At 43.0% G+C, this 24,334-nt stretch overlaps 1 protein-coding gene across 1 annotated transcript in view; it reads left to right on the forward strand.

The window, feature by feature from the left end:
* SLC4A11 (solute carrier family 4 member 11) overlaps positions 1-24,334 on the forward strand; it is an 88,324-nt gene that overhangs the window by 52,507 nt on the left and 11,483 nt on the right. The window contains exons 10-18 of the mRNA XM_068679540.1: positions 4,216-4,300; positions 10,054-10,179; positions 10,834-10,947; positions 11,749-11,881; positions 12,194-12,267; positions 16,610-16,859; positions 17,582-17,688; positions 18,771-18,939; positions 21,895-22,068. Coding sequence (XP_068535641.1) covers positions 4,216-4,300; positions 10,054-10,179; positions 10,834-10,947; positions 11,749-11,881; positions 12,194-12,267; positions 16,610-16,859; positions 17,582-17,688; positions 18,771-18,939; positions 21,895-22,068 — 1,232 coding nt within the window. The remainder of the gene's footprint in view (positions 1-4,215; positions 4,301-10,053; positions 10,180-10,833; positions 10,948-11,748; positions 11,882-12,193; positions 12,268-16,609; positions 16,860-17,581; positions 17,689-18,770; positions 18,940-21,894; positions 22,069-24,334) is intronic.

Raw genomic sequence — 24,334 nt, forward strand, 5'->3', positions numbered from 1 at the left:
AACAGTTTGTACCATCCCTGGTCATCTGCTCCTGCCCTACAATTGCAAATAATAACCTTAAAGGACAACCTTTGGGTTGTCTATAGTACAGAGGCTGACAAATTCACTAATCTTTTTCTTACTGAAGTAGACTTAAGGAGTTTTGATCTGCACATCTGGAAACAAGTAATGCTCATGTTTTTCCAGCACTCTCCCCTTGTTTATAGGTAGTGCTTTGAACTTTGGTAGACCCCATACCTGCTTGTAAATGGTGGTTTCCACCTGCATCACTGGGACAGCAGCCTTGGCCAGGAAGAGCTTCAACAGCTCTGAGCCAATGCAGTGCATAATGACAACTCTTTTTTTTAATGCTACCTCTTGACATTGGTTGTTCTTGGTCTGGATTTGGTAAATCAATGGTTTTGAAGGTGTTTTAGCCTGCATCCCTTGAGAGCTGAAGGATGTGCAGTAGTAAATCTGCTTTATGTCTCCTGAAAAGCTGCCCCTGCTTGCCCAAAGTGGGACTTGCCAGGATTGATTTTTAGGAGCTAGGCTGGAGACTTCTTTCCATGTTCCTGGCAAGCCAAATTTTGCCTGAAGAAGGGTTGATTTGAGGTCGTAGCCTGCATTCATCAGTTCTAAGGAAAGCCATCTCCAGAAGCCCTTCTCCTCTGCCTGTCCTGTGTGACAGTCCTCTAGAATGAAACCTTTTAACATGAGAATAAACTGATATGCAACCAGAGGTGTAATTTCAACCTGTGAGCCACCCTGAGTGAAATAAATACCCTAATCTGGAGCTGCTGTGTTATTACAAGCAAGCCTGCAGGAGGGTCAGATCTCTCACTGGTATCTGCCTCCCACCTTCCTTTATCCCTTGATCCTGCAGTGACAGGAGAAAAATGGACCTCAAATGCTGTGTGAGTGGGATTTTTAGCAATTGCTCATTTCTATCTGTGCTAAAATACCGAAGGGGGCATGGCAATTGTGTACCATGCTGTGCCCACAGCACAGTTGGTTTGCTTTGCCTCATCTCAGGATTATTTAGACAAAACAGCATCCTCACAGCTATAATCAAGTCAGCCTGAAATCCTTTTGTGTACTGAGGCATCTAATTGTGATTTTGTTCATGGAGGAGGCCCTGATGGTTTTGATGTTTTCTAGCTGTGACCATATCCGTTCCATACCACTGTGTGTGATGGAGGGGTGTATTTTCCAAAAAGGGCTGGGCTGTGTCTGCTCAGCAGTGGCAGGATGGAGGATGGCTTCTGTCACATGAACTTCATCTAGAATAGCTCTGGGAAAGGAAGGCCTTCTGAGTAAGTCCACCTGGTATCAGTATGTCAAATCCAAAATATAGCAGGGCCAAGAGAGGTACCACCACAAATAGGAGGAGGAAGGACAAACCACACATCCCCTACTGAAGGGGAAAGAAGCAAGGAATGGCAGGCCAAGAAATTTCTGGCTCCTGAAGGTGTGAAGAATCACTTCAAAAAGGTTGAGGATGGAGTGCCAGTGTTGTCCTTCCCAAGATTTTATTAAAACTTTGGGTGGTGAAGACTCAGATGGCAGGAAGCGAAAGCCAGATTGAAACCTGTTTGGAGTAGAGCTACATGATGATGATGCACAGTTGACAAAAGTACTGCCCAAAAATGGCTTTAACTTGAGAGGTCAGTAAACTTAATCTCTCTCTTCAATGTAACCCAAGTTAAGTACGTGGTTGGAGCAAAGAAAAAGGTAAGAGGATCAGCCACACAGGAGAAACAGCTTTCCCCATATTTAACCACAGACTTGATGTCAGTGGTCCCTATAGAAACAGCACTGATCTTGATGGCCCCACCGCAAGCTGAACTTGCCCACTGGCAAGAAATAAAATGTATAAAGGGACGAGGAGTCTCAAAAATAACCCATTGCCCCCCCCTTTTCTCAAATCTGCTTCAATGGGTGTCATGGGGCAAGAAGTTTGGCAGTGTTTTTCTGCTTGTCCACTGCTGCCTACAAGCAGGCAGTGTGCATGAGTGCCCCTTACATCCCCGCCCTGTGCTCAGCCCCAGGCAAGCAGCAGGCGTGTGGATTCTTCCCCCGAAGGTGAGCTGCACTGAGCATCCCTTTCCCATATTCGCCGCAGTGAGACAAGTAAACATATTAGTCATTAAAGCTATTGTGATTCTCTGGCTGACTCGTGCCTTCAGGAATGTCTTTCTGGGGGGCAAAATTAAATTGCTTTTCAAGTGCGTATGGCTTTGATGTCCAAATATGCCTGTTGGGTGAAGTTCATAGTTCTCAGAAATGCTTAAAATGCAGATATGCTGTTGTCTGTTTTCCTTCCCTCCTGATTTTTCAGGGTAGAGATTTGAAACTGTCCTGAAATAATACAGGTGTATTGGCAAAATGCAACAGAAGTGACTTAAAGAGCTGAAATATAAGATGTGGTAACGACTGATAAAGGAGTTGGTCCTTTGAGGGATCTCTTACATTGGGGGTTTTGGGTGTGTGCTGTGGAGTATTCCCTTTACAGGCGGTGTTTTTATTTTGTTATATCTTGTGATGTAACCCTGAAATTCCAGACACTGCAAGGCAGATAAGCCCCATGAGAAAAAGCAAAGCTGCACAGAGTCTGTTAAATGAGCACTGTAGGGCTGAGTCCCTCCTAAAGCAGTGCTTTCTATCAGTTTCTACTGGAAAAGTGGGGGAGAAGAAAGTATTTTGGAAAGGGAAAAAAAAAAGGGGGGGGAGAAGGGGTTATGGGTTGAAATAAGGATAATTAAAGGGGAAAAGGGGGGAAGAAATGAGAAGGGTACAAGCAAAGGCCATGCAGAAGCACAGAGGGAAGGAGGAAAAAAAATCTCCTGTAGAGCTTAGTGGAGGACTTGTTAGTGTTAGGTCAGAGGTTAGACTGGGTGATCTTGGAGGTCTCTTCCAACCTAAATAATTTGGTGATTCTGCGATCAATGAGCATTATTTGGCCACATCCTGGGAACCAGGGCCTCAATATGCCTCCCGGTTTTTTGGGGAGGACTTGATGTCTTCATAAGAGCCCCCCTTCTCCTTCCCCACCTTTTTATTGCTGAATGTGACAACATACGGTAAGGAATATCCCTCTGGTTGCTTTAGGTGAGCAGCCCTGGTGATGTCCCCTCCTTGTCTGTTGGCTTTTGCAGGGACTTGGAGGGAGTTTTGGTGCTGTGCCAGCACTGCTCAGCAGCAGACACAACACTGGTGTGATACCAGGGCTGTTCTAGCTCCAAGTGCAGAGCACAGCACTGTGTGGGGCTGCTGCAGGGAAAGGTAACTCCAGCCCAGCCAGACCCTGTGCTCTGAGTTGAGGATAACAGGAAAAAAAATAAAATAAAAATCTGACAGGTGCCTCATTTGCAAGTGTTGCCTGCTTTGACGCTTTCCATGTGCTTTTTGTAAGGATGTAGCTGAGAACTGGGAGGCTGTAAGTCAATAGCAGCTGTCGTGTGTTTCTAAAAAGCTCCTTGTTGCCTGTGTGGTGTGTCAGCTCACATAAGCAAACATATTGCACCTTGCAGGCCCCCAGAGCAGGAGTAAAAGGAATGCATCTGAGTTCTGGAACCCTTTCACGATGATCTTATTGCTTTTTAATGGGCAGAAACTCATAGTTTGACTGTGAAGCTACTCCAGCTTGTTCCCTTGGGGTGGGGTTTGGGGTGTAGATGGTCTTAGTTCCCTTACTATACCCATTTGAGGTCTCTTCTGTAGCGATGCCAAGGAAAATAGCACTTTCTTGAGATCTGCTTTTGGAGGCTTCACATGGATTTGGGGAATAGTTTGTGGTAAAATACAAAGAAAAGTTGGCTGAAGGGCTGAAGCAGTGGGAGATCCCGATCTCAAGTTAATCCAGTGGGCACCCAGGCATTACCCAGTGCCCTGAGGTCCAATCCTGCTGTCATCCAGGGTGTCTTCAGCAGGTCACTTCCACGCTGTGCATCAGCTCCCCCACCTGCAAATCAGGGATGCGGAAATGAATGGGAGGGGAAAGAGGGAAGGAAGGGAGGAAAACAGGGTGGTCTGGGGGATTTTTCTCTTTTACAATGCTTTTGAGGATACAATTTGAGGTGTGAAGGGTTTATTTTTATTATCATTACAAAATCCAATTTGAATGCCCTATTCAAAATGACCACTTTTGCTCCTATCAGTATTGAATAAGGAGGTTAATCTCTTTAACAATGCGTGAGCCTTTAAACTGACACAGCATTTCCTTCCTTTCTTTAGTTGCATGAGTTTCTCAATGTTGGCAAGGGGATTTCTGATGACATTGCACGAAGATTTCCAGTGTACGCTTTGGACTTCACTGATGGTATGTTGGCCAATGTTTATGGAAGCATTGGCCCGATTTTAAAATTTTTGTGATACAATGTCCTGTTTACAGTGTGCATTGAATGTTCTTTGATATGTGTAATGGCTCTCTTATTTCTTATTCAAAAGAATATGTTGATAAAAGCTGGTGAATAGGTGGCGTGGCACATCGTAGATGAGAAGCTTGCGGTGTTCCCTTAACAAAGGTGCTAGCTTTATGGAGACCTTGTTTCTTATTAAACAATGAGGCAGTTAAATAGATTGATTATGGGTGTGTGCAAACACAGATCAACTCATAGAGACCTAATTAGTCAGTGGTGGCCTAATAGAGCCTTTCTGCTGTCCTGGTAAACCAGAACCAGTAGCAATTATGATGCTGTTGGAGTTGAGAACGCTTAAAGAAAACCCGAGCAGCGCTAACTTGGGCTCTGTACCTTTTAAAAACAGGATAGAGCTTGTCTGCAGTAGTCAGATCACTGGAGCATCAACACAAGGTTTACACTGAGCCTCATATTTTGGGCTTTATATAGCTCCGTTGATGGCCTTGTTGGTTTTCAGAGTCACTTTCTCCCTTTCTACTTGGGGCTTTCAGAGATTCTTAAAGGCCATGAAAAATCTTCACATGAAGCAGTTACATGGCTTCAGCCTGATATAGAAGCATGTTCAGTTTCTTACAGCTTTTGGGGGATTTGTTTAATATCTTCAAGCATCTGGTATCAAACCCAAAAGGCTTGCATGAAATAAAGATGTAGAGTGTAGGCAAGGAGAATCCAGGGGCTCTATCAAACGCCTTTCTGCTGTTAAACTCCTTATGTCAAGGCACAATTGTCCCAACACGCATCTCTGAGGGCTGTTGCCCTTGGAGTTGATATAAGAAGGCAAGATGCCCACCCAAGTCCCATTTTACAGAGAAGTATTTTAGTGCAAAGCCACTGAAGTATAGCTAACACTCCATTTTTCTGGGGGTCAGGGGCATGTTGAAGAGGAAGAGGGACAAGAAATTATTTTCAGGGTAACTGCAAGGAGCCAGATTCAAAACAAAATTGTTTCTTGTCAGATGTATCATTAGTACCAGGTCTGTCAGAGGACATAAGCTCCTGATTTGGACACCTCTGGAATAGTTTCAGGATAATTCATCTCCATGACTGTTGCTTTCTAGGGCTGTCAAAGTCCAACTGCTCATTGTAAAGGGGTAACAAAGCACTTCAGAAGGGAATTGCTGCAAGACTGCTGTTCAAGGAGAAGCATCCTGTGGGGAGCACTGAAATGTAGCTGTCTGCTTGCTCTATCTGTGGCTGTCTGCATCCTGAGTGCAGGGAACAGTTCCCAAAGTGCACCATTTGATGGTCCTGCAGCCAACATTGGCTCCCTCTGGCTTTGCATACAGAATAACCTGTGTGTGCTGCTTCTCAGCCCTGTGTCTGTCAGCTATAGCAGAGTGAAACTTAAACTATTGCAGCTCAAATGTGAAGCTCACCTTAAGAGCTGCTGTGCTTTCATGTATGATATGGGGGAGAGGAGGATTTTCAAAAACCTATATATATTAGGATGTGCCACTTCTTCCCAGAAACCAGAAATTAAGATAAATTCTTTAAGGATCTGCATGGAATGAAAACCAGATGGAGCTTAAAGCATCTGCCATAAACCACCAAGACCGAAGGTGATCAGGAATGTGAAATTCCTGGACCATCTCAAAGCAGCAGTGTACCAAAAACTGTAGGGATTTGAGCTATCCAAATATCTGTGCTCCAGACAATCATATGTACATCATCAAAGAGCTTTGAATTGCAAAGATGCTTCTCTTTTTGAATGGTCAGAGCCTCTAAATCCTTAATCTGAGAAGCATCCTGGGATTTTGGTTTAGACAGATAAACCGATTAAGAGCAGGGTGATAAATAATAAGGCTTTTGTAGGGCCAGCAAGTGTTTTGTCAGTTGGACTTTTTGTGCGATTGATCTCATTCACATGCTGTGCAAAGCTGGCCTTTAAATTATCCTTAACCATCATGATTTGAAAGAGGGCAGAAGGGAGTCATCTTCCTCTATTTTTTTTTCCCTCCAGATTAGGAATTGTAGTTTAAGTCTGTTTTGGATTGTGGAAGTCATGTCTGTTTAGTGCAGCTTGATTTCAACTACTGAACACTCAAGGATCAAGGAAGAGTTTCCTCAACTGTTCCTCCAGAATTGGTGATCTTTATGGAGGAGAAAAAAAATAGCGAATGTAGATGGGCCTCTTCCCTTAGTGCTTCTCCTACCCTAAGTTAGTTATTGGGGTAGCTCCTGGATCACTTCACAGCCCTTTGTTCCTAACATCACATGGGTGCAAGAATACAAAGCCCAGTTGAGGTCTGACTTCTTGGCTGCTTTCTGGCATCGTGACCTGGGTTCACAGGTCTTTGTCAGTGGTTGGATCTTCAAAAACATGTTTTCTGTGTGAATGTTTCTCCAACAGGCTGGAAGGAATGAGAAGTTTAAGCTCTGAGTCTTGGATTTGTTTCTTTGAGCTTCCCTAGTCTGAGCACATGCTTGGCTTCTCTGTCACAAGATCGGCTGGATTTCCTTTTCCAGCAAAGTTCTTGGTCTCACTTGTAATGTGATTTACTCTTCCTAGGACTTTAGGGAAGATTTGTCTTCTGTTCATCTTTAGAAAACTGGGCAGACTCCAGCACTTATTAACATAAGTGAAAGTCCGGCTTGAGGGCTTTAGCAGAAGTTTGTTTTGCATTTTATGACTAAACTTACGAAAACCTACAGATATCTTTAATGTTTTTACCATTGAAAGGTGACTTTTTTAATCCAGGTTTAATAGGCACATCATTGCTGATGCAAATCCGTATAATTAAACTTGCTTTGCATTAGAGATTTCAGAGAATTGGGAAGGAATGTTAGTCAGGCACTTCACAATGTCCATTTGTCTCAGGTTTGGATTAATCTGCAATTAGTATACTTGAAGAGCTCTAGTCCCAGCCTTTGGGTCTGTTGGTCTTCACTTATTGGTGCGTAATACCAGGCAAAGTGAGGCCAGTAATGCTGCAGAATTCTCTGAAACTCTAACCTGGTAATTTAAAAAGAGACATTTCAGAAATACGAGCAAGTAAAATAGAACTGTCACGTTGATGAACATAATTGCTTCCTCTTTCAGTGTGTAGATGTACCTTAATTTCAAGGGATTGCTTCTGTAATAGGCAGCTACTCAAATCTCACAGCTGGACTGAGTTGATTTTCAGCTATAAATTTACACGGTGCAGTTGGAGTGACACACTCCTCGATGGCTTTATGAGCCTGCTGCGGATGAAATGCCATCATAATGCAGCCCACCTTCCTTTAAATGAAGTAATGTCAGTCCCTGGGTTGCGAATAAACCCTGGAAATATTTAGCCAGATGTCGATTTTTAAAAGGTGAGTTGTGATTAATGCTGGAAATCAGTGCTTGTCTCATCTGAGCCTGTACAAGGAGACAGCACTTGATGATGATTTTTAACTGCAATTGAAGAGTGATTGTTTGTGTGAAAGGGTATGTTAGATTTGTTATTGTCTCCATTATGAAGTGAATTTTTCTGCCCGCCAGAAGGGATTCTTTGCTATTTAGATCTCTCGTGGCTGAAAACAGGCTTCCCTTCTACTGGAAACCTTGAATCCAACCATGATGTAGCATAAGGTCCTCCGTGGTCAGCATGGACTCCTGCTCCAACTCCTGCTTTGCAAGCATTGAAGCTGAAGCCAAGAGCCACACACAAGCTTTTATGATGCTCTTCAAGGCTTCTCCCTTCCCCCTGCTTTATGCCGTGGTTTATTTAACTGAAAGCTTTTTAAAGAGAGCCTCACCTCTTACAAAGCTTTCTCTGCTCAGAAAATGAGCACTTCTTGATTTATTTCTCTGGTCCCGGTTGCCTGTTCCTTTATGAATGCTTTCAAGTGGTGCTGCTTCTCTCCTTTCATGTTGAAGAGACTCCTTTGTCCAAAACTGCTTTCTGAAGCCACGCAGAGTCACCAGAACAAGGAGTGACAATCTCTACTTGTAGAACTACCACTTGGTCACTACTTGCGCTTTTCTCTAAAGGTCTCAGGCACTTGCGAGCGTGAGGTAAGCGCCTGTAGCTGTTTGACTTGATCACATGAGAAGACTTCATCTGCAAAAAAAGACATTTTAGGCCCTGTGGTTGCCAAGAGTGGTCAGGAATGTGGTTTGTGGTTTCTGAATCTTCGCAATAAGCTGAAAAGAATCTGCCTCAAAGTGGCTGGTCCCATGACTCCTGGAAGGTCAGGCTTATGTTTGCACATTTGAGATGTCTCCCGTTAAGTTTCAGCACTGCCTGTTTTCTCTACTTTCTTTCAAGGATGCTGAGCATCAGAAGTCCTGTTCGTGTCTGTCTTGTCTGCAAGCAGGAGCCATCACAAGGTGTCCTTTACTCAGGTGTCTGCCTGATCATCACACACCATCTCTGGTTTTTGGCTCTTTCATCCTCCTTCTGTCCTTATCTCTGCACTGCAAGCGGTGCAGAAAACAAGTGTTTGATAAGATCTCAAAGTCATTGAGTGATTGCTTTTCACTCTAGTGATAGCCTGTTGTGGCAATGCTCAAATTTTCTCCATTTGGCACCAGCAGCCTAAGATGCAAAGTCCCCCCTTCTCTGATTCAACTCATTGGCTTGTAGCTCCCTCAGGAAGAGACTGATGCTAGCAAAGGCTTAGGTGGGATTTTTTTGGAGCTTAGGGGCAGATGCCTGTGTGGGTGTTCACTGCTCAGGTGGTTTCCACAAAAGGTGATTTGGGTGACTCCAAGCCTGTACAGGTGTCTGCAGGGGTATCATCAAGGATGGTAGCACAGGCAGGTTGTTGCAAGAGTGGATTTTCTTTGGAAGAGGCTCTCTGAGGCTGCTCAATGAAAAAAATAGTTCTTGAACAATATCAGATGTTGTCATCTTGCCTCCTTTCTCTTACGGGGTGATATGAGCACACTGAGGATGGACACCAGCCTGAAAACTGGAAAGGGAAAAGATAAACTACTTCAGAGGTCCTTAAATTCATAATATGACACTTGAATCCTCTTTCTGGCTGCTTTTGTTGTGGCCTGGCGTATGTTTTCTGATGGAGATGAGAGGGGGTGAGTGGATGGAAAGAAACGAAAAGCCATTCTTTCAGAAGGCTTTTTTTAAAGCAAAACTCTCTTAATGTACGCATTCCTGACCTCTTGTGCTATTTGTTTTTGTAAGTCTGCTAGCACTAATTGGCTCAGCATAGCACGTTATTGATTCAAGCCTGTAACTCAGATTTCTGCCTAGGGGAAGATGAAGTGCTTCGTGTTTTCTTGCCCAAAGCATTGTGAGTTGGGAAGATCAAACTTGTTAGGGCCATAACAGAGAATACCTAAAAAGATGGTATTAAAAGGCAGGGGGTAGGGATTTCTGAACCCTAAACTTCTGGCTTCTGCTTTGATCCTCTTCAAAATTTCTTGGGCTGGTAAAACCAAACAAACTACTGCTGGCGTTCCCTGTTTTTGATGATGCCAGAAGTCTGAATGACACTATCTGGTGGCATGTTGGTGCTTCTAGTTCTGGTCCCAGATGAATACAGGTATGAGTGTGCAAAAGCAAGTGTCAAATACCACATATATGTTTAAGAGTAAAGCATGGAAAACTTCTACTTCTGCCTTCCAGTATTAAAAGAGCTAATGGTACACGTGGCTGTTGTGAATACAGTTTGAATGCTTTCGAAGTGAGCACCACTAATATGACTGTTTGGGTTTACACTCTAGGTATTATTGGAAACAACAAGGCTATAGGAAAATACATCACAACTATGATATTTCTGTATTTTGCCTGCCTCCTTCCATCTATTGCATTTGGGTCCCTCAACGATGAAAACACCCGAGGAGCTATTGGTAAGTTTATCCTTTTTTTGCATCTCTTTTTAGGATCCTGTGTATTCCAGTTGGGTAGCTCTGGTCACTCAAAGCTTTGATTGCTTTTCTTTGCAGACTAAAACACCACTGGAGATTTTTTCTAACTTAGGCTCTTGAGTTTTTCTCACAAGACAAGCAGTTGAACAGTTTGGGCATTCTCATCAGTCTCTGATGGATAGAGATATATTCTACTGTATTTTTAAATAATGCTTGCTTTATAACTATGCCATTACCTGCACATTCTTCCCCTAGGACAAGCTCCCATGCTTTTGATCTGAATTTGATTGCCAGTATCCAAACCACTGGTATAGTGGATGATGATTTGCTTTGTTCCAGCTGGGGCCCTGAAGCAGTTCCTGCTGCTATTGTGGTTCATTAGATTCGTAGCTGAAATCTTGTCCTGAAGGTCTCCTGAATGAAACTTGATGTCGTCCTAAATTATTGTGCAGTTGGACTCGGTCTTTGTAGGTCCCTTCTTGAACTGTGTTATTAATACAAGTTTGCCAGGAAAGGGTCTTTTCATGTTTTCCACAAAGTCTCACCTCTATATGTTTTAAATATTGTTCTCTGTGAATTCAGTGTTTGTTGATTAGAAAACAAATGTATTTTTCCATATTTCCCAATTCTTCATAGATGTGCAGAAGACAATCGTTGGCCAGTGTATCGGAGGGCTGCTTTATGCACTCTTTTCGGGGCAACCTCTAGTTGTACTCCTAACTACAGCTCCTTTAGCACTCTACATTAATGGTAAGCCTATTAAATGTGTGTGTTGGGGCCTGATGTCATTGCAGTTGGTGGAAAGGGACTTAGGATGTGAACCCTGTTTGTGCCCTTGTTGTGTTTTTTTCATATATCAATTTTAAAGGGATGTTTTTGGTGCTGAGAGAAAAGGAATTTGATTCATATTTAGTTAAAGCTGGTTTTCAATGGAATCATCTTGCACAGAAAACATTTTGAGAATAAGCATTTCTGCTTCAAGGAGGAAATCTTTTTGTCAGATGGTTTTCTTGTGGAGCTGCATTTAATCACCTGGAAGCTAAGAGGCCAGTAGCAAGGGTTCTTTGTTGGTCTCAAAGTGTGATAAGCAGCTTTCCAGTTACAGCTGTGAGATATTACTGAGCTGGAAGTGTAAAGGAGCCAACTTGATCTGCATCTTTAGAAGTGATCAGATGGGCTCCAACTAGCTTGAAAGGTTTAAGGCATTTAAAGGTTTAAGGTTTTAGTTCATTGAGGTGACTGATTAAGCATGACACAGAAGTGTGAGTTCCCTTGCTCAACAGCACCTGAAGTGTCAGTGAGCAAACTCTAAGGGCTGATTCTGTGGCCTTGATTCTTAGGGGAAAGAGGCTTTGAGCAGTGTGGGAGAATGTTTTTCATGTGCTTCTCCCTGTTTACAGTGGAAGGGGAGATGGGGAAAAAAAATTAGTTTGCCCAAAGTTTGTGTGGGTAACGTCTTGAAAGGGGTTCTCTTTGCCATCGAGCAAATGAGAATTTTGGGGTGGTGATGACAGGAGCTTAATCTGACATGTAAATGCTTCGATTCTGCAGTCATCCGAGGAATCTGTGATGACTACAACTTGGATTTCAGTGCTTTCTATGCCTGGATTGGACTGTGGAACAGCTTTTTCCTCGTGATGTACTCCCTCTTTAATTTCAGTCTTCTGATGAAGCTCTTTAAAAGGTAGCTATTTTCAAGAAGTCATATTTTGATCAGATTATTCAGCAAATGGAAAAATTATACATTCTACAAGCTCCTTAATTACAAACTTGCTGCAAAATGTATTTTGTGAGATGAGGCTAGTATCATTTCGGCTTATTGTTCCAGCTTGAAAGAAGCTTTTAAAGATTCACTGGGTTTTCTTTCTGGAGTTGGAGTCTAACTAAAATTGGTATATTTTCATGTAAATGCATGAATATGCTGATTTCCTTTGAACGAAGTTGAATGCAGACTCTGGTAACGTCTGTATTAATTTGTGGGATTTTTTTTCCACAGGTCAACAGAAGAAATAATTGCACTTTTTATATCCATCACGTTTGTGCTTGATGCCTTCAAAGGCATTATTAAAGGTAAGTCTTGCAATGATACTCTTCAGTCCAGATCTCTGCTTTGCTTCATTGTCAAAGGGAAATATGAGGCTGCAAATATGCATGACACTTGCTTGTTCCATGTTCTTTCAGGGTCTTCAGGGAAAGATCAAAGTGTTTGAGACATAAGCAGCTCTGTGTCAGCAGTTTACATGGATATGTAGAATTTCTATTGTCTCTAATTTCAGTTAGCTGAGATAGGATTAGGCTTTTAGCTTTCCAAGAGGAGAAACCATTATTAATGTTGCTGTCAGTCTTCCCCTGACATCACTCCTTTTGAATGATCCTAGCAAAAAAGAGTGATTTACATGCAGTGCATCTAGACCTTTCCTGTCCACATTATTAAACTATATGGATGGAAGTAGTTTAAAAAAAAAAGTGCCTCCATTCTTCTGAGCTGACACCCTTCTACCTTAATGGCCTTTTCCAGCCATGTGCTCCCCATTTCTGGGTTAACTTCTGGCTGTGGACCCATGAGTAGCCTTCAAGTTTAACACATTTCTCTAGCACCTTTCCTTCTCACCATGATTGGCAGGAGGTATTTGTGAAGGTAAAAGTCATTAACAGAAATTACATGTGGATGACAGCCTTTCTGTTCATCCCAACAAGGAACTGGACAAGTCTGAAGTCGATGTGTTTTTGATCAATTGTCCAATGGCCCAAACCCAAAGTTTGAGACTGTTCCCTTGAAGTCCTTCAAGATGAACCTAACCACACTGAGCATGTCATGTAATTTCAATGTCCTCATGCTTCTTCATGGTATCTTGTGTATAAGAAGAACATCTTCAAAGAAGAATCTTGATACTGAAAAAGGAATTTGGAGCAAGACATTTCCTGGATTTACTGGGAATCCTTTATTTGGCTCCATGGGCACATGCTTTGATTGTGCAATCAGTGTTTTTTCTCTGCAGAACACCTGCCTCTTTCAAATATCCTGCACAGGCAAAGCCTGGTGAAAGAGAAGCTGCTCTGGGGTGCGTTGCTTTCTCCTTGCTCAATATGCAGCTGTGTTTTACTAGAAGTGTCCTGTTAGTGCCCTGTTTTAGAGACATGGAACAGCCTCCCTGTGGCACTGAGCAGTTGAACAACTAGCAAATGTTTGCAGTGTTTCTGTAGCAGAGAGCTGCTTCCCTGTAACAAGGGCATGGGATGCAAGTTAAAAGTGCAGAAAGCATCCTTTCATCTTTGTTGCCAAACCTTCAGGAATATATAAGTAGTACTTCAGTGGGGACAGTAGAGGAGGCTGAAAGCTAATCACTAATTGGTGAATTGGAGTAATTCTCCTGTGAACTTGGAAAGGGCTGAGTTTATAGGAAAAGGGTAATAAATCAAGCCAGTGCTCTGCTTGTTTGCCAGGTCCTATTGGCTTGAGCTGCATCTGAGGATGTTGAGTGCATCAACAAAAGAGATCTCATGTCCAGCCAGGTTCCCAGGTGTAGAAGGGCAGTGATGCTGGCAGGCACAGACTTTATCCTAAACCCTCTCTGTACTCATATTTAAACATGACAGCAGCACAGCTCACAGCCACAGGCTTGTTTTTGCTCTTCTGCCCCCATTTTGTAGCAGGAGATGATGCTGCTGCCATCACCCTTCACACTCAAAACTTGGGTTGAGCAGTTAAGTAGGAGGAAGAAGGTGGTCCTGGTAATGGCTAGCCAGCTGACAGGGACTTTGGGGCGTGCTTAGTGTTGAAGTATATGTTCCTTTTGCTCAGATATGTTTTCCTCAGTCTGTTCATAGCCTCATTTTTTGCAAGGTACCCATAGATATGCAGGAAAGAAGGGGGGAGGGATGTGATACTGTACAGATGAATTGGGCTGTGTGTTGGAGCCATCCCGGTGACACTTTGTTTTCGGCACGTGGCCCAGCCACCAAAGCTGTATTTGTTTGATCTTGACATCTGCACTCTGCAGGAAACAGCGACAAACTGGCCGAAGCAAATAACACAAGTTAATGTTGTTGGAAGGAACTTGAGCATGTGCTAGGCTTCGGGATGGCTCTGTTTCAGCAAGAGCACCACCTGCTTTGATCCGAACAGGGGCAGCAAGATTCACTTAGTTTTCTGTTATCAAAACAAACCAGTGCCAAAATCTGCAGCAGTTTAGTATTTTATAGCAAATCATGGTACAGGATAAAGGCCTCCCACTACTGTATTGACACATTCTGAGTGTAGCACACAAAATAAGTCAGGAAAGTTTTTTCCTATGTATTAGGGTTGAGATGTCAGCCCAAAATGTATTAATGGGGCTGTAGCAGTGTGTGGTAAACTGAGAAAATCCCCAAGACCCAACACAAAATAACTTGGATTTTGAGTCCAAACCTAATTAGAGGTGTTCAAATGCATTCTGTGTAGTTGCAGAGCTGTATGTGCTGTTTATGCTCAGTAACTGTGCGTGTTTCTGGGACTTACTAATGGTTAGGGTCAGCTGAGACAGTCAACAGGCTTCTAGCTCTGGCAAGCTGCTGATCCCCAGGAAATACTTCCATAATTTTTATGACAAGAGTGTCCTTTAACGTTCAGAGCCGGAAACGGTGAGTCCACCAGCAACCTGTTTGCTGGCGTGCGGGTCGTGGCAGTGTCCCGTGCCTCAGTTTACCTATTTGCAGAGCAGGTGTGGGTGTCCTGCCTCGGCTTGGACACAGCTGCGAGGATGGAGGGAGGAAATGACAGCAGCAGAGCCTCTTCCGCAGCACGCGATGCACAAGTACAGGGTGCTGACAGAGGCCATAACGGGATCACTCCTTGGGGGAAGCTTTCTCATGCTTAAAAGTGCAATGATCTCCTCATTTCTGGCTGCTGCTACTGGGAGCAGCTTGGAAGGTTAAACCTCAAACTGCAAACTTTCTTCTGTGATGTTTACACTTGTGTACAAATGTTTTGAATGTGAAGTAACAGGTCTCTTCTCCTGTGGCCTTCGTGTCCTGTTGGACCCTGCTGTTGAATGCCTCAGTTCCCTTTTTAAAAATAAAGGTGGTACAAGGAGGGCTGTAATTGCTCTTCAAATGGCATCACAAATAAACATGAGGCATCTTACATTGAGATGAGCTCCAAACCAGCAGTAACCCCAACTGCTTCAGCCAAATCCAAGGTGGCTGCAAATACCAGTTGAGCTTTGCAAGAATGCTTAAGGGTTGTTTTTGTCTCCTTTCAAATGTTTAGAATTTGTTTTGCCTGTTTTCCCTGTAGCTGCTGCAGATGGAAAAGCTGAGCTGCTTTGGGGTTTCCAGAAACTGTTTTTATTATTTGAGGGGCTGCAGGGTGGAGAATGTTATGAAGAGCATTATAGCCTGAGTTTCACTGCTGTATTTCTGTTTTAAAGGGGATGGTCTTGCCTGAAAACTTTTGAGTTTCCTTCTGCAAAGCCTGAAGGAATATTTCTGTCTAAAGCAAAGAAAGGCAGAGGGACTGTAAATTTTGGACATGGTGGTTTCCATCCTCCTGTATCTCCCTGTTGGGGGGGAAGAGCAGGTGCTGCCTTGCAGTCACACAACACAGGAGTAGCAAGGCTACAAAACAAAACTCCTACCTTCTGATTTTACATGCTCCTTGTGACATTTCAGGCTCTTGCTCCAAAAAGAGGTGAAACCACCCCAACACCATATTTATGTGCTTGGAGCCAGCCAGTGCCATAGGAATGGCAACATGACTTGTCTAAATGCTCAAAAGCAACAGTGCATTTACAATGGTTAATTACTTGTATAAATGACTCTTAACTGAGCTAATCTAATACATTTATGGACAATTCCAGAGGCATTACCGTTTCACTTGTACAGGTTTACTTCAGATGCTCAATAATTCTATTTCAATTTGCAGTGTGAATTTAAATGTTCTGCCAGATTTTGCATATTGTCAACACTTATCTTTAAATCTGGACCAGCCCCGGAGGAAAAGTAATTACTGTGCATTGTGCAGTCCTTTTAAGGATCCAGGCAGTCTGTCTGCTCTTAATTTTTTCAGAGATCCTGATGTAATTTTTTAGCAGCCTGCTTGAAAGTAGGTGTCTGTTTGCTGCTTAAAAGCAGTGATTCCAGTGCTAGGAATAAAATATTATAATTAGCACTGTAAGCACTTACACTTCATACCTGTTGATTTAGATCCGTGTAATTTTTTATCTGGCAAAAGAAGTGAAAATTTTGTAAAGTGCTCGCTTTATGAGAGAAGCAGCTCTCCTGATTTCTTTTCACTGGTTTGAGGGGTAGAGCTATAAACCTGGTGAAGCGTAATGTTAATGCTGCATGATCAAGCAAGAAAGAACCACATTATTTTACTTGCTCTGATTGTCACAAACCTATCCTAATGCTTGCCTGTTGGTTGTTTGTACAGTTTTTAAGAAATATTACTACCATGGGCGCACAGGAGACAGTTACTTGGAAAAAGCACGAACTGATGCTATTCCAAGCCTCGGCATCAATACCACCTTCTTGATGAATTCATCAGTGAGCAGATCCATGTCCCTAGAGAATCAAACAGGCACGCATGATGTGCATTATGGACGTGAAACTGCCGTCCTTAGTCTCATGTTGATGTTGGGTACCCTTTGGCTTGGTCATACGCTCTATCAGTTTAAGAAAAGGTGAGTTACTTTAGTCTTAGAGCTCAGACTATTGATTATTTCATATTATCTATGAGGAATCGCTAATGATTTTGTGACCCAGGGAAATCAGGTGGAACTCTTCCATTAGCAGCTGTGGAAGCCAAAGCCAGAGACGAGCTTGGCTGGCCACCTGGAAAATGTTAGAGCAGAACAAAATGTTCGGTCACTGGATGATGCCCTTCCGTATTTGGTTTGGCGTCGCAAGTGACATTTTGGAAAGCTTTGGGTGAATCATGCATTTCATGTTTGGAACTCTGGTAACTCATCAAATAAGCATTGAACCATTTTGGGGGGGCAAAATCCCTTATGGTGTAGGACAGCCTACTGGGAAGGTACCTTCAGTGTACTCTTGGAAGTCAAATGGCCACTCCTAACATGGGTTTTAATCCCATTGCCTTTAAAAACTCTTGGAAATGCTTGAGTAAGCAATTAAACTGATGTGGAAATTAGATGCCAATTGGTGCTGCAGGACTGCATTGTATCTCTTGTTTCCTTCTGGGTTTTGCTCATGCATTCATCAACCATCAAAGGCGATAGATTCCAGAGGATTTAAGCTGAATTGAAGACTAATTCTTTGCTCCAAACATCTCTTTAGAATGGCAAGATTGGACTGAATTTTCATTTGTTAGTATTAATGCTGTCTGGATCGAGCAATTGTCTGTTCAGTGTGGTGTTGATAGTTTTTTGTCTTTAAATTTCAGCCCATATTTGCATGCAAGAGTCCGTGAAATTCTGTCCGACTGTGCCTTACCGATTTCAGTTCTGACTTTTTCTGTTGTGGGTTCCTATATCTTCAAGGAAATTGAAAGTAAGTTATATTTTTTGTTCTCTGAAATACTGGGGGAAGCTTCTTAGGGTACATAAGAGGAATTAAATCCCAGGAAGGCTTTGCTATTTAAAAAGGCAAAGTTCTCCCATGTAATATTGCGAATCCTGTGTGTATTCCCCCTAACCCAGCAGCTCTGATTTCATCAATATCAATTTAATTCATTCAAAACAGGGCTGAGTAAAGTTTCTTCTCTAGATAAATTACTTCAGCCTGTCTTTTCATCTCAGTGTAATTTAAAGTGTATCTCTTACAACAAAGGGAATCAACAATTTCTGGCAAAGAACAAAGGACAGTAATTAGCAGACAGGAACTGTTGTTGCCAGTTGTGCAGACGTAGAGCTGATGATCCCAGTTTGTCCTCTTTGTCTCCACTTTACGTTTTCCTAATTTAGGTGAAATGGTGCAGAGCATCTGGGCAGTTTTAAGTTACATGAGGAAATCTAAAAATGATACACCATTCATTGGCCAAAGAGATCAGCTTTTCCATATCAGGAAGTGATAATGGGGACAGGAATTGCATTGTCCTGTGGTGACGTGAATGGGTGATGTGAGGAAATGTATGGAAACAAATAAGAAATGACTTTTCTGTGATGACCATTCCATCCAGTTGTGGCCATGTGTAATTTATCCCTACTGATGGATTACTTCTACTGGCAGAAAGTAGGGGCACACCTTGTTGCATGTGGGAAAGTTTTTCAAAATGTTTGCTCAGTCGATTAACTGAGCAGGAGGGCTCTACAGTTAGAAATAAGGATTTGTAATCTAAAAATGCTTTGCATCTTTGAAAAATAAGCCTTCCGTTTTTGTTTCAAACGTTATGGCTAGTTCTAGGGAGACATTAACCATCAAGTCAGGATGGTGGCCAAGCCTTGAGAAGGGAAGAAAATCTGAAGTAGCTAGATGGGCCTGTCTTTTCTGGCCTTCTGGCTCCCACATGCCAGAATGTCACAATTTTTTTTGTTTGTTCTCTGTAGTATGGGTTAAAAATAAAATGATTTGAGTCCTTGTAGATGGTTGGTCAAGAAAGTTGCATCCTAACATCACTCCCCTCCTCTTTCCAGTGTCTAAATTTAACTACAACCCGTCCGAGAGCTTGTTTGTGCTGGCCCCAGTCCAGTCCCTCTCCATTGGGTCGGTGATGAGTGCCATGGGGCTGGGGTTCCTCCTCTCAATGCTCTTCTTTATAGAGCAGAACATCGTGGCATCGCTCACAAATGCCCCGGAGAACAGGTAATGCTTTCAGCGTGCCTCTACCTTTACGGAAGTGCGTTCTCAAGTGTCTTCCTAGCACTACTGTAGGTCAATGGGATCTCAGCTACCGAGCTGTTATTTGTTGTTGTAGCACTATGTTCTCCACCTTGCTGTTCAAGTAAACTCCTCTCCATTCTGGTAGCTCTCCCAAAGATAGCCTGAATATTAGAGAAGATATTCAGGGAATATTCTGATAGAACTCATCATCACCATCCCCAAAAACCAATACTGGAGTGGTGAATCAAAAATTCAAAGCATCGGTGACTTACCACGTCAGCGCATTTTCTTCTTTGCTCTGTGAACACTGAGTAGATATTTGGTATGTTCTGAGATTTATAGGTGTACCAACAGATGTGTAGGGAAAGTCGGGCCCCTGTGGAAACGTACACTGCTCTTGCAGTAGAGAGAACTCCTTGAAAAGGAAGAGTCAGTGACCTGGACAAATGTCATAGCACCATATACTGCAGCTGAACATCAGAAAAGAAGCGTTTGAAACTCTTAAATTCTATTAGAAGTGAGGTAAAACATATCTATCGTGCTTTCATTTTTACCTGGTAGGTCTGATTTATGCATAAACTTGAGCAGAGATATTACATTATTAGAATATTCCCTTTTGTTTTTTCTGCAAACTGCAATCAGATGATTTCAAGAGTGAATGTGTATGACTTTGTCAGGGAAACTACCATGTCTTAGGATTTTTCTGCTAATGTAGTGCGTGGGAGGGTTTTCTCCTTGCATGGCGCATTAGCATTCTCCATCTTACAGCTGGAGTTGCACTGAATTGGGGCAGAAAAGATGAGCTCAAATTCAGTTATACTAATCTGATTTTCTTTGACCACTTTTTTTCCTCGTCTTGATTATATCCCCTTTTAGTTAGATATCCCCTTTTATTTAGTGTTGCATAAATCTGTAATGTAAGTGGGTCATCTTTTTCCTAGGATGTTTTTCTCTAATTTTGATGTTTTCCTCTATAGTGTCTTTTAAAGAGTATAAAATATTCTTTGTAGTTCTTGATAGTGTTTTTCATAACATATGAGGCAGAGCTTATGCTGATCAGGTAGCAGGGCATGGGTTTGTAGAGAGGGAAAAAATAGAACTTGACAGCTTGTGTTTGTGGTACCATCACAGAATAAAAATTCCGTCGCCTATCCCAGCCAAACAGAGAACATGTTTTTGGTGTCTTACCAAATGTAGTGATTTCTTCCTGGAGAATAAGCAGGGAAAATATGCTTGCCTGAAAGTACACTGATGTGCTTTGCCAAGGAATAATCAAAGCATGTGTAGGGGACAGTCCAGGGGATAATGGGCTGTTTGGGCACTGTGAAGATAACCCAGGATAACCTAGAGCTGTTATATGCATCTTGACCTAGACAAACTCAGTGGAGCCCATCCATTGCTCAAAATACACGTATACCACATCATGCTGCAAGCCTGAGGTATTCTACGGGGACTAAAATGATGCTGGTATTAGACATTTGGCCTTTGTACATAGAAAACCCTTAGAAAACATCAGCCAGAACAATCAAATGATAGCCCTGGGGAAGGTGGGAGATGCCTTTGCTCTGAGAAATTTGCACATGGGCAGGGGCCATGCTTTCCAAGCATAAGCTGAAGCAGGAAGCGTGTACAACCCTACTGAATCCCACCCTTCCTGCCAGCACCTTCCAGCTTCAGAGGCAGAGTAGACATCCATCTGACCTAGTCACCCCGTGGCCTCAGTCAGTGGAGGGGAGCACTTTCAGTGAGACAAGTCTTTGTTCCAAAACTGATCCCCACCCAAGATTTCTGCTGCCCAAATATTGGCATCTGCTGCTGTTCTGAGATACCCGTAAGGCACAGATCTTCTTGATGTACTGTGTTGTCTGCTAGCTCCATGCACCTACTATCCTGGAGGATCTCAGGTGGTCCCAAGCTTCTGTCAGGTATTGAACTGAGCCTTCCTGGGCTGCATTAAGACACTGAAAAGATGCCTGAGTTCATTTTCCCAGTTTGTGGTGCTTGGAGATTGATTCAGCTGATCCTTTGTGTTGTGTAGGGGTGAGCTCAATTGCTGACTGTGCCCTGGTTCAGCTCAGGAACAGAAACATGGCTATAGACCTTTAACTTGGGTATCAAAGTATGAGACCCTTCCCTAGCCTTCATCTAAAATTACTAAAAGTATCTGAGAAGTTAGTACCAGATAAATATGTTCATGAAGGGGACAAGCCTTGCAAGAATTGCAAGGCTAAATGAGGTGCATGTTCACTGTTAGTAGCTGCTCCATATGAAATCCTTGCAAAGTGAATGATGTGGCTGACTCCTTGGTGGAGACTGCCAATTTCACCCTCCCCTAACAAAATTGGTGAACGCGAGGTAGCATCCCCAAATTAGGAGCATGTCTACTTGGCTGACTACTGAGGAAGAGCTGATGTTTAATAAATTTCTCCTATTTTCTTATGCAGCAGAAATAATTGTAGGGGATTATTGTAGGGTACCAAGCCTGTGTTCAGCTCCTGGGTCTGCTTGTGGGGAAGGAAGGAGATCAGGGTTAGAAGTAAGGCAGGTGGGAAATTCCAGTGTTGCTAGTTTGGCAGCCTGTGCCCAGGTTTCAAACCACTGCCCCTGAGGACTCTGCTAGCAGGTATACTTTTTGTCTTGAGTGGATGCAGTAATAAATGTAATGGCAAAATGCTGATGTAATTTTTGTGGGCTGTTATTTTTGTGGGTTGCCTTTCTGCTCATTGTTTTTTCCAGCAGATGATTGCTTTGAGGGAAAGCTAGCAAGTTTCATTACCATCCGTGTTCAAGTAATGCCTGCTGTAAAGCAGGAGGCGTGTGAAATCACTCTGTGCATGGAAGTGCACTTTGATATTTAGTGTTCCAGCTCAGGTTCAGCAAGAGCAGCCCTGTTACTGTTAGCACCATTTGTAACGTGTCAACACAAACCCATTTCAGGTTGGTGAAGGGAACAGCCTACCACTGGGACCTCCTGCTTGTTGCGCTGATCAACACGGGGCTGTCTGTCTTTGGCCTCCCATGGATCCACGCCGCCTTCCCTCACTCCCCGATGCACGTCCGTGCTCTGGCCTACGTAGAGGAGAGGGTTGAAAATGGACACATCTATGAGACGTAAGTAGGAGCCACAGAGCTATCTTGGATCACTTCACTTCGATTTGTGGTTTCCTTATCCTTTGGGCACAGCAAGATGCATGGTTGGGGAGCTAGCTCTTGTCTTGAGCATCTTCCAAGATGAGGGTGGAAAGAAAAATGAACCAAACGAAGCCACCCCAAGCACCATGGCTTTGTACTCTGCTTCATTCCCCTTCACCAAAGCACTTGTTTTAGGAGAGCCGCAAATATGTGCTCCTATCGGTTGCTGGAAGTGGCCTGAAAGGATTCAGCCTGCTCTGGTGTAGATTGTCCTGTGAAAGAGCCAGCCAAGGCCTTTTTTGGTTCTATCCCTATAGAAAGCCGAGGAAATGTTCTGGCCAAACTTTTCCAGATGTCTTCACCAGAAAAAATCCAGTCTGATTCATTGCATTAGACCTGTCTGGTGGTTATTACAAGGGGCGGGAAAAATGCAGTGTTATTTGAGAGCTCCCATAGAATCTTCCACCATCTTTTGGAAAGGCTTATTAAACTCTATTGTTTTTTAAGCAAAAACAGCCATGAAACCATGCTTGGGTCATGCCTTTTAAGACAAGTTTTTTGTCCGAAGTTGTCAAATGCTTTCTTATCAGACACCTATTTAAAAATAAAAATCCAATTTCTTATGAAACCTCCTCCCAAATAGAGATTATCTGGTCTGCTTGATCTCAGTACATTACACTTGAGTGCTTTTACCTCAGAAGTGGTAATTTCTACTCGCATGCCATTAGTTTTAATTATCTCATCTTGGTTTCCATTTTTGGAGTTGCTGCTTACCAAAAGTGAGGCTAAGTGGTCGTTTACTTCAAGAGATGGAGTGGGTCTGCCTTTTAATTTCCATTTTGCCTTTATGCTGTTCTTGGTGTCTTCTGGCCCAGCCCCACCTGGCACGGCTGCCTTTCAGATTGCTGATTTCACATGCCACATCCGGAAACTGCTGAGTCCAGCTGCTCCCTGCAGAGCTTTTGCAGTCCTTTCCTGGCATATCAGTTCCTGGGATCCTATTTCCATTAGTATTAGTTGCTCCTACAACTATATCTTTGTCTTGAATCAATGCTAAGCCCTACCTCGGGGGGGAAAAAATGTAAAATTTGAGTTGCTTTAAGCAGTTCTGTAGGGTTTTAATCCATGCTGGTGCTCGTGGTGTCCATGTTCTGTTCTGTAATACCTCTGCTCTGTTTGAGATGCAGAAATTATCCTTGGAAACCTATGAGCCAAGCTTCACTTTTGTCTTCTATTGTTGATTTTTGATACCTGGTGTTTTTTCTTTTGCAGTCGTCTTTATTCTACACTCTGGCTTTTCCCTGACAAAGCCCAGTTCCATGTTTGAATTAAGGACTACCTGCTGTCTTTGTCCCATGCTTTGTCACCCAGTTTCCCCAAAGGAGCACAGGAGAACCCTCTCTGGCCATGTTAATATGAACATGGCTCCAGCAATTACCCTGAAAAGGGCTGAGGGATGAACTAGTCTCACTGAGTGCTCTTGCTCTGCTGGAGGCAAATTGGTACATAAATGAGTGCAATGAACTGGATATAGGGAGTGAAGACAGGAACAAGAGTTGCCTAGCTGTCTGAACTGCCTTTGAGACCAAAGCTGCTTGTTCTCTGCGAAGCAATGAGCTATGAACAGGAGGATCTGTGCAACATTGTCGTATTTTTCGTAGCCAGCTCTGCTGGAAAAGAAAATGTACTGAAGCTCAACCAGAAATCAGGAGTTCTTTGTGCTGGCTCCCCTAGCAGGTTCCTCTCCTCACTGAAATCAAAGCTCTCAGTGAGGATGATGATATAAACAAGAATAAAGATTTATCAAAATGAAAGCAAACTTTTCTTGTTCCCTGTAGAGTAAGCACTTGAGCCCGTGAGCTGATCTGGCAATCTGCAAACAGGCTCTCATCCGGCCCATGGAGGAGACTGGGAATGGTTAATCCCATGCTAGCCATATTAAAGGATTCTAGGGAAATGAGCCTGGATTATGCTCTTTAATCTCCATTAATGACTTCATTTCCATTGCAGGCTTTCTGGAGCTCTTTCCTCAAGAGCCACACCAGGTTCTGAACACATGCAAGCTGCAGGGTGGCTTCTGTTACTTTTACATGATTGTGTTGATGTCCTGTGCTGGAAATAAGAGAGGTGCCAAAGTTAGCAGAAGACCAGCTTTACGCTGTGAAGTTGAGCTTTAAAGATTTCAAATTTGATAAACAATGATCACTTTTATCTTCTGATCAGAAGTTCCAGACTACTTTAGCAG

This window comes from Anas acuta, chromosome 4, assembly GCF_963932015.1.
Source record: "Anas acuta chromosome 4, bAnaAcu1.1, whole genome shotgun sequence".
In the NCBI taxonomy this organism is placed as follows: Eukaryota; Metazoa; Chordata; class Aves; order Anseriformes; family Anatidae; genus Anas; species Anas acuta.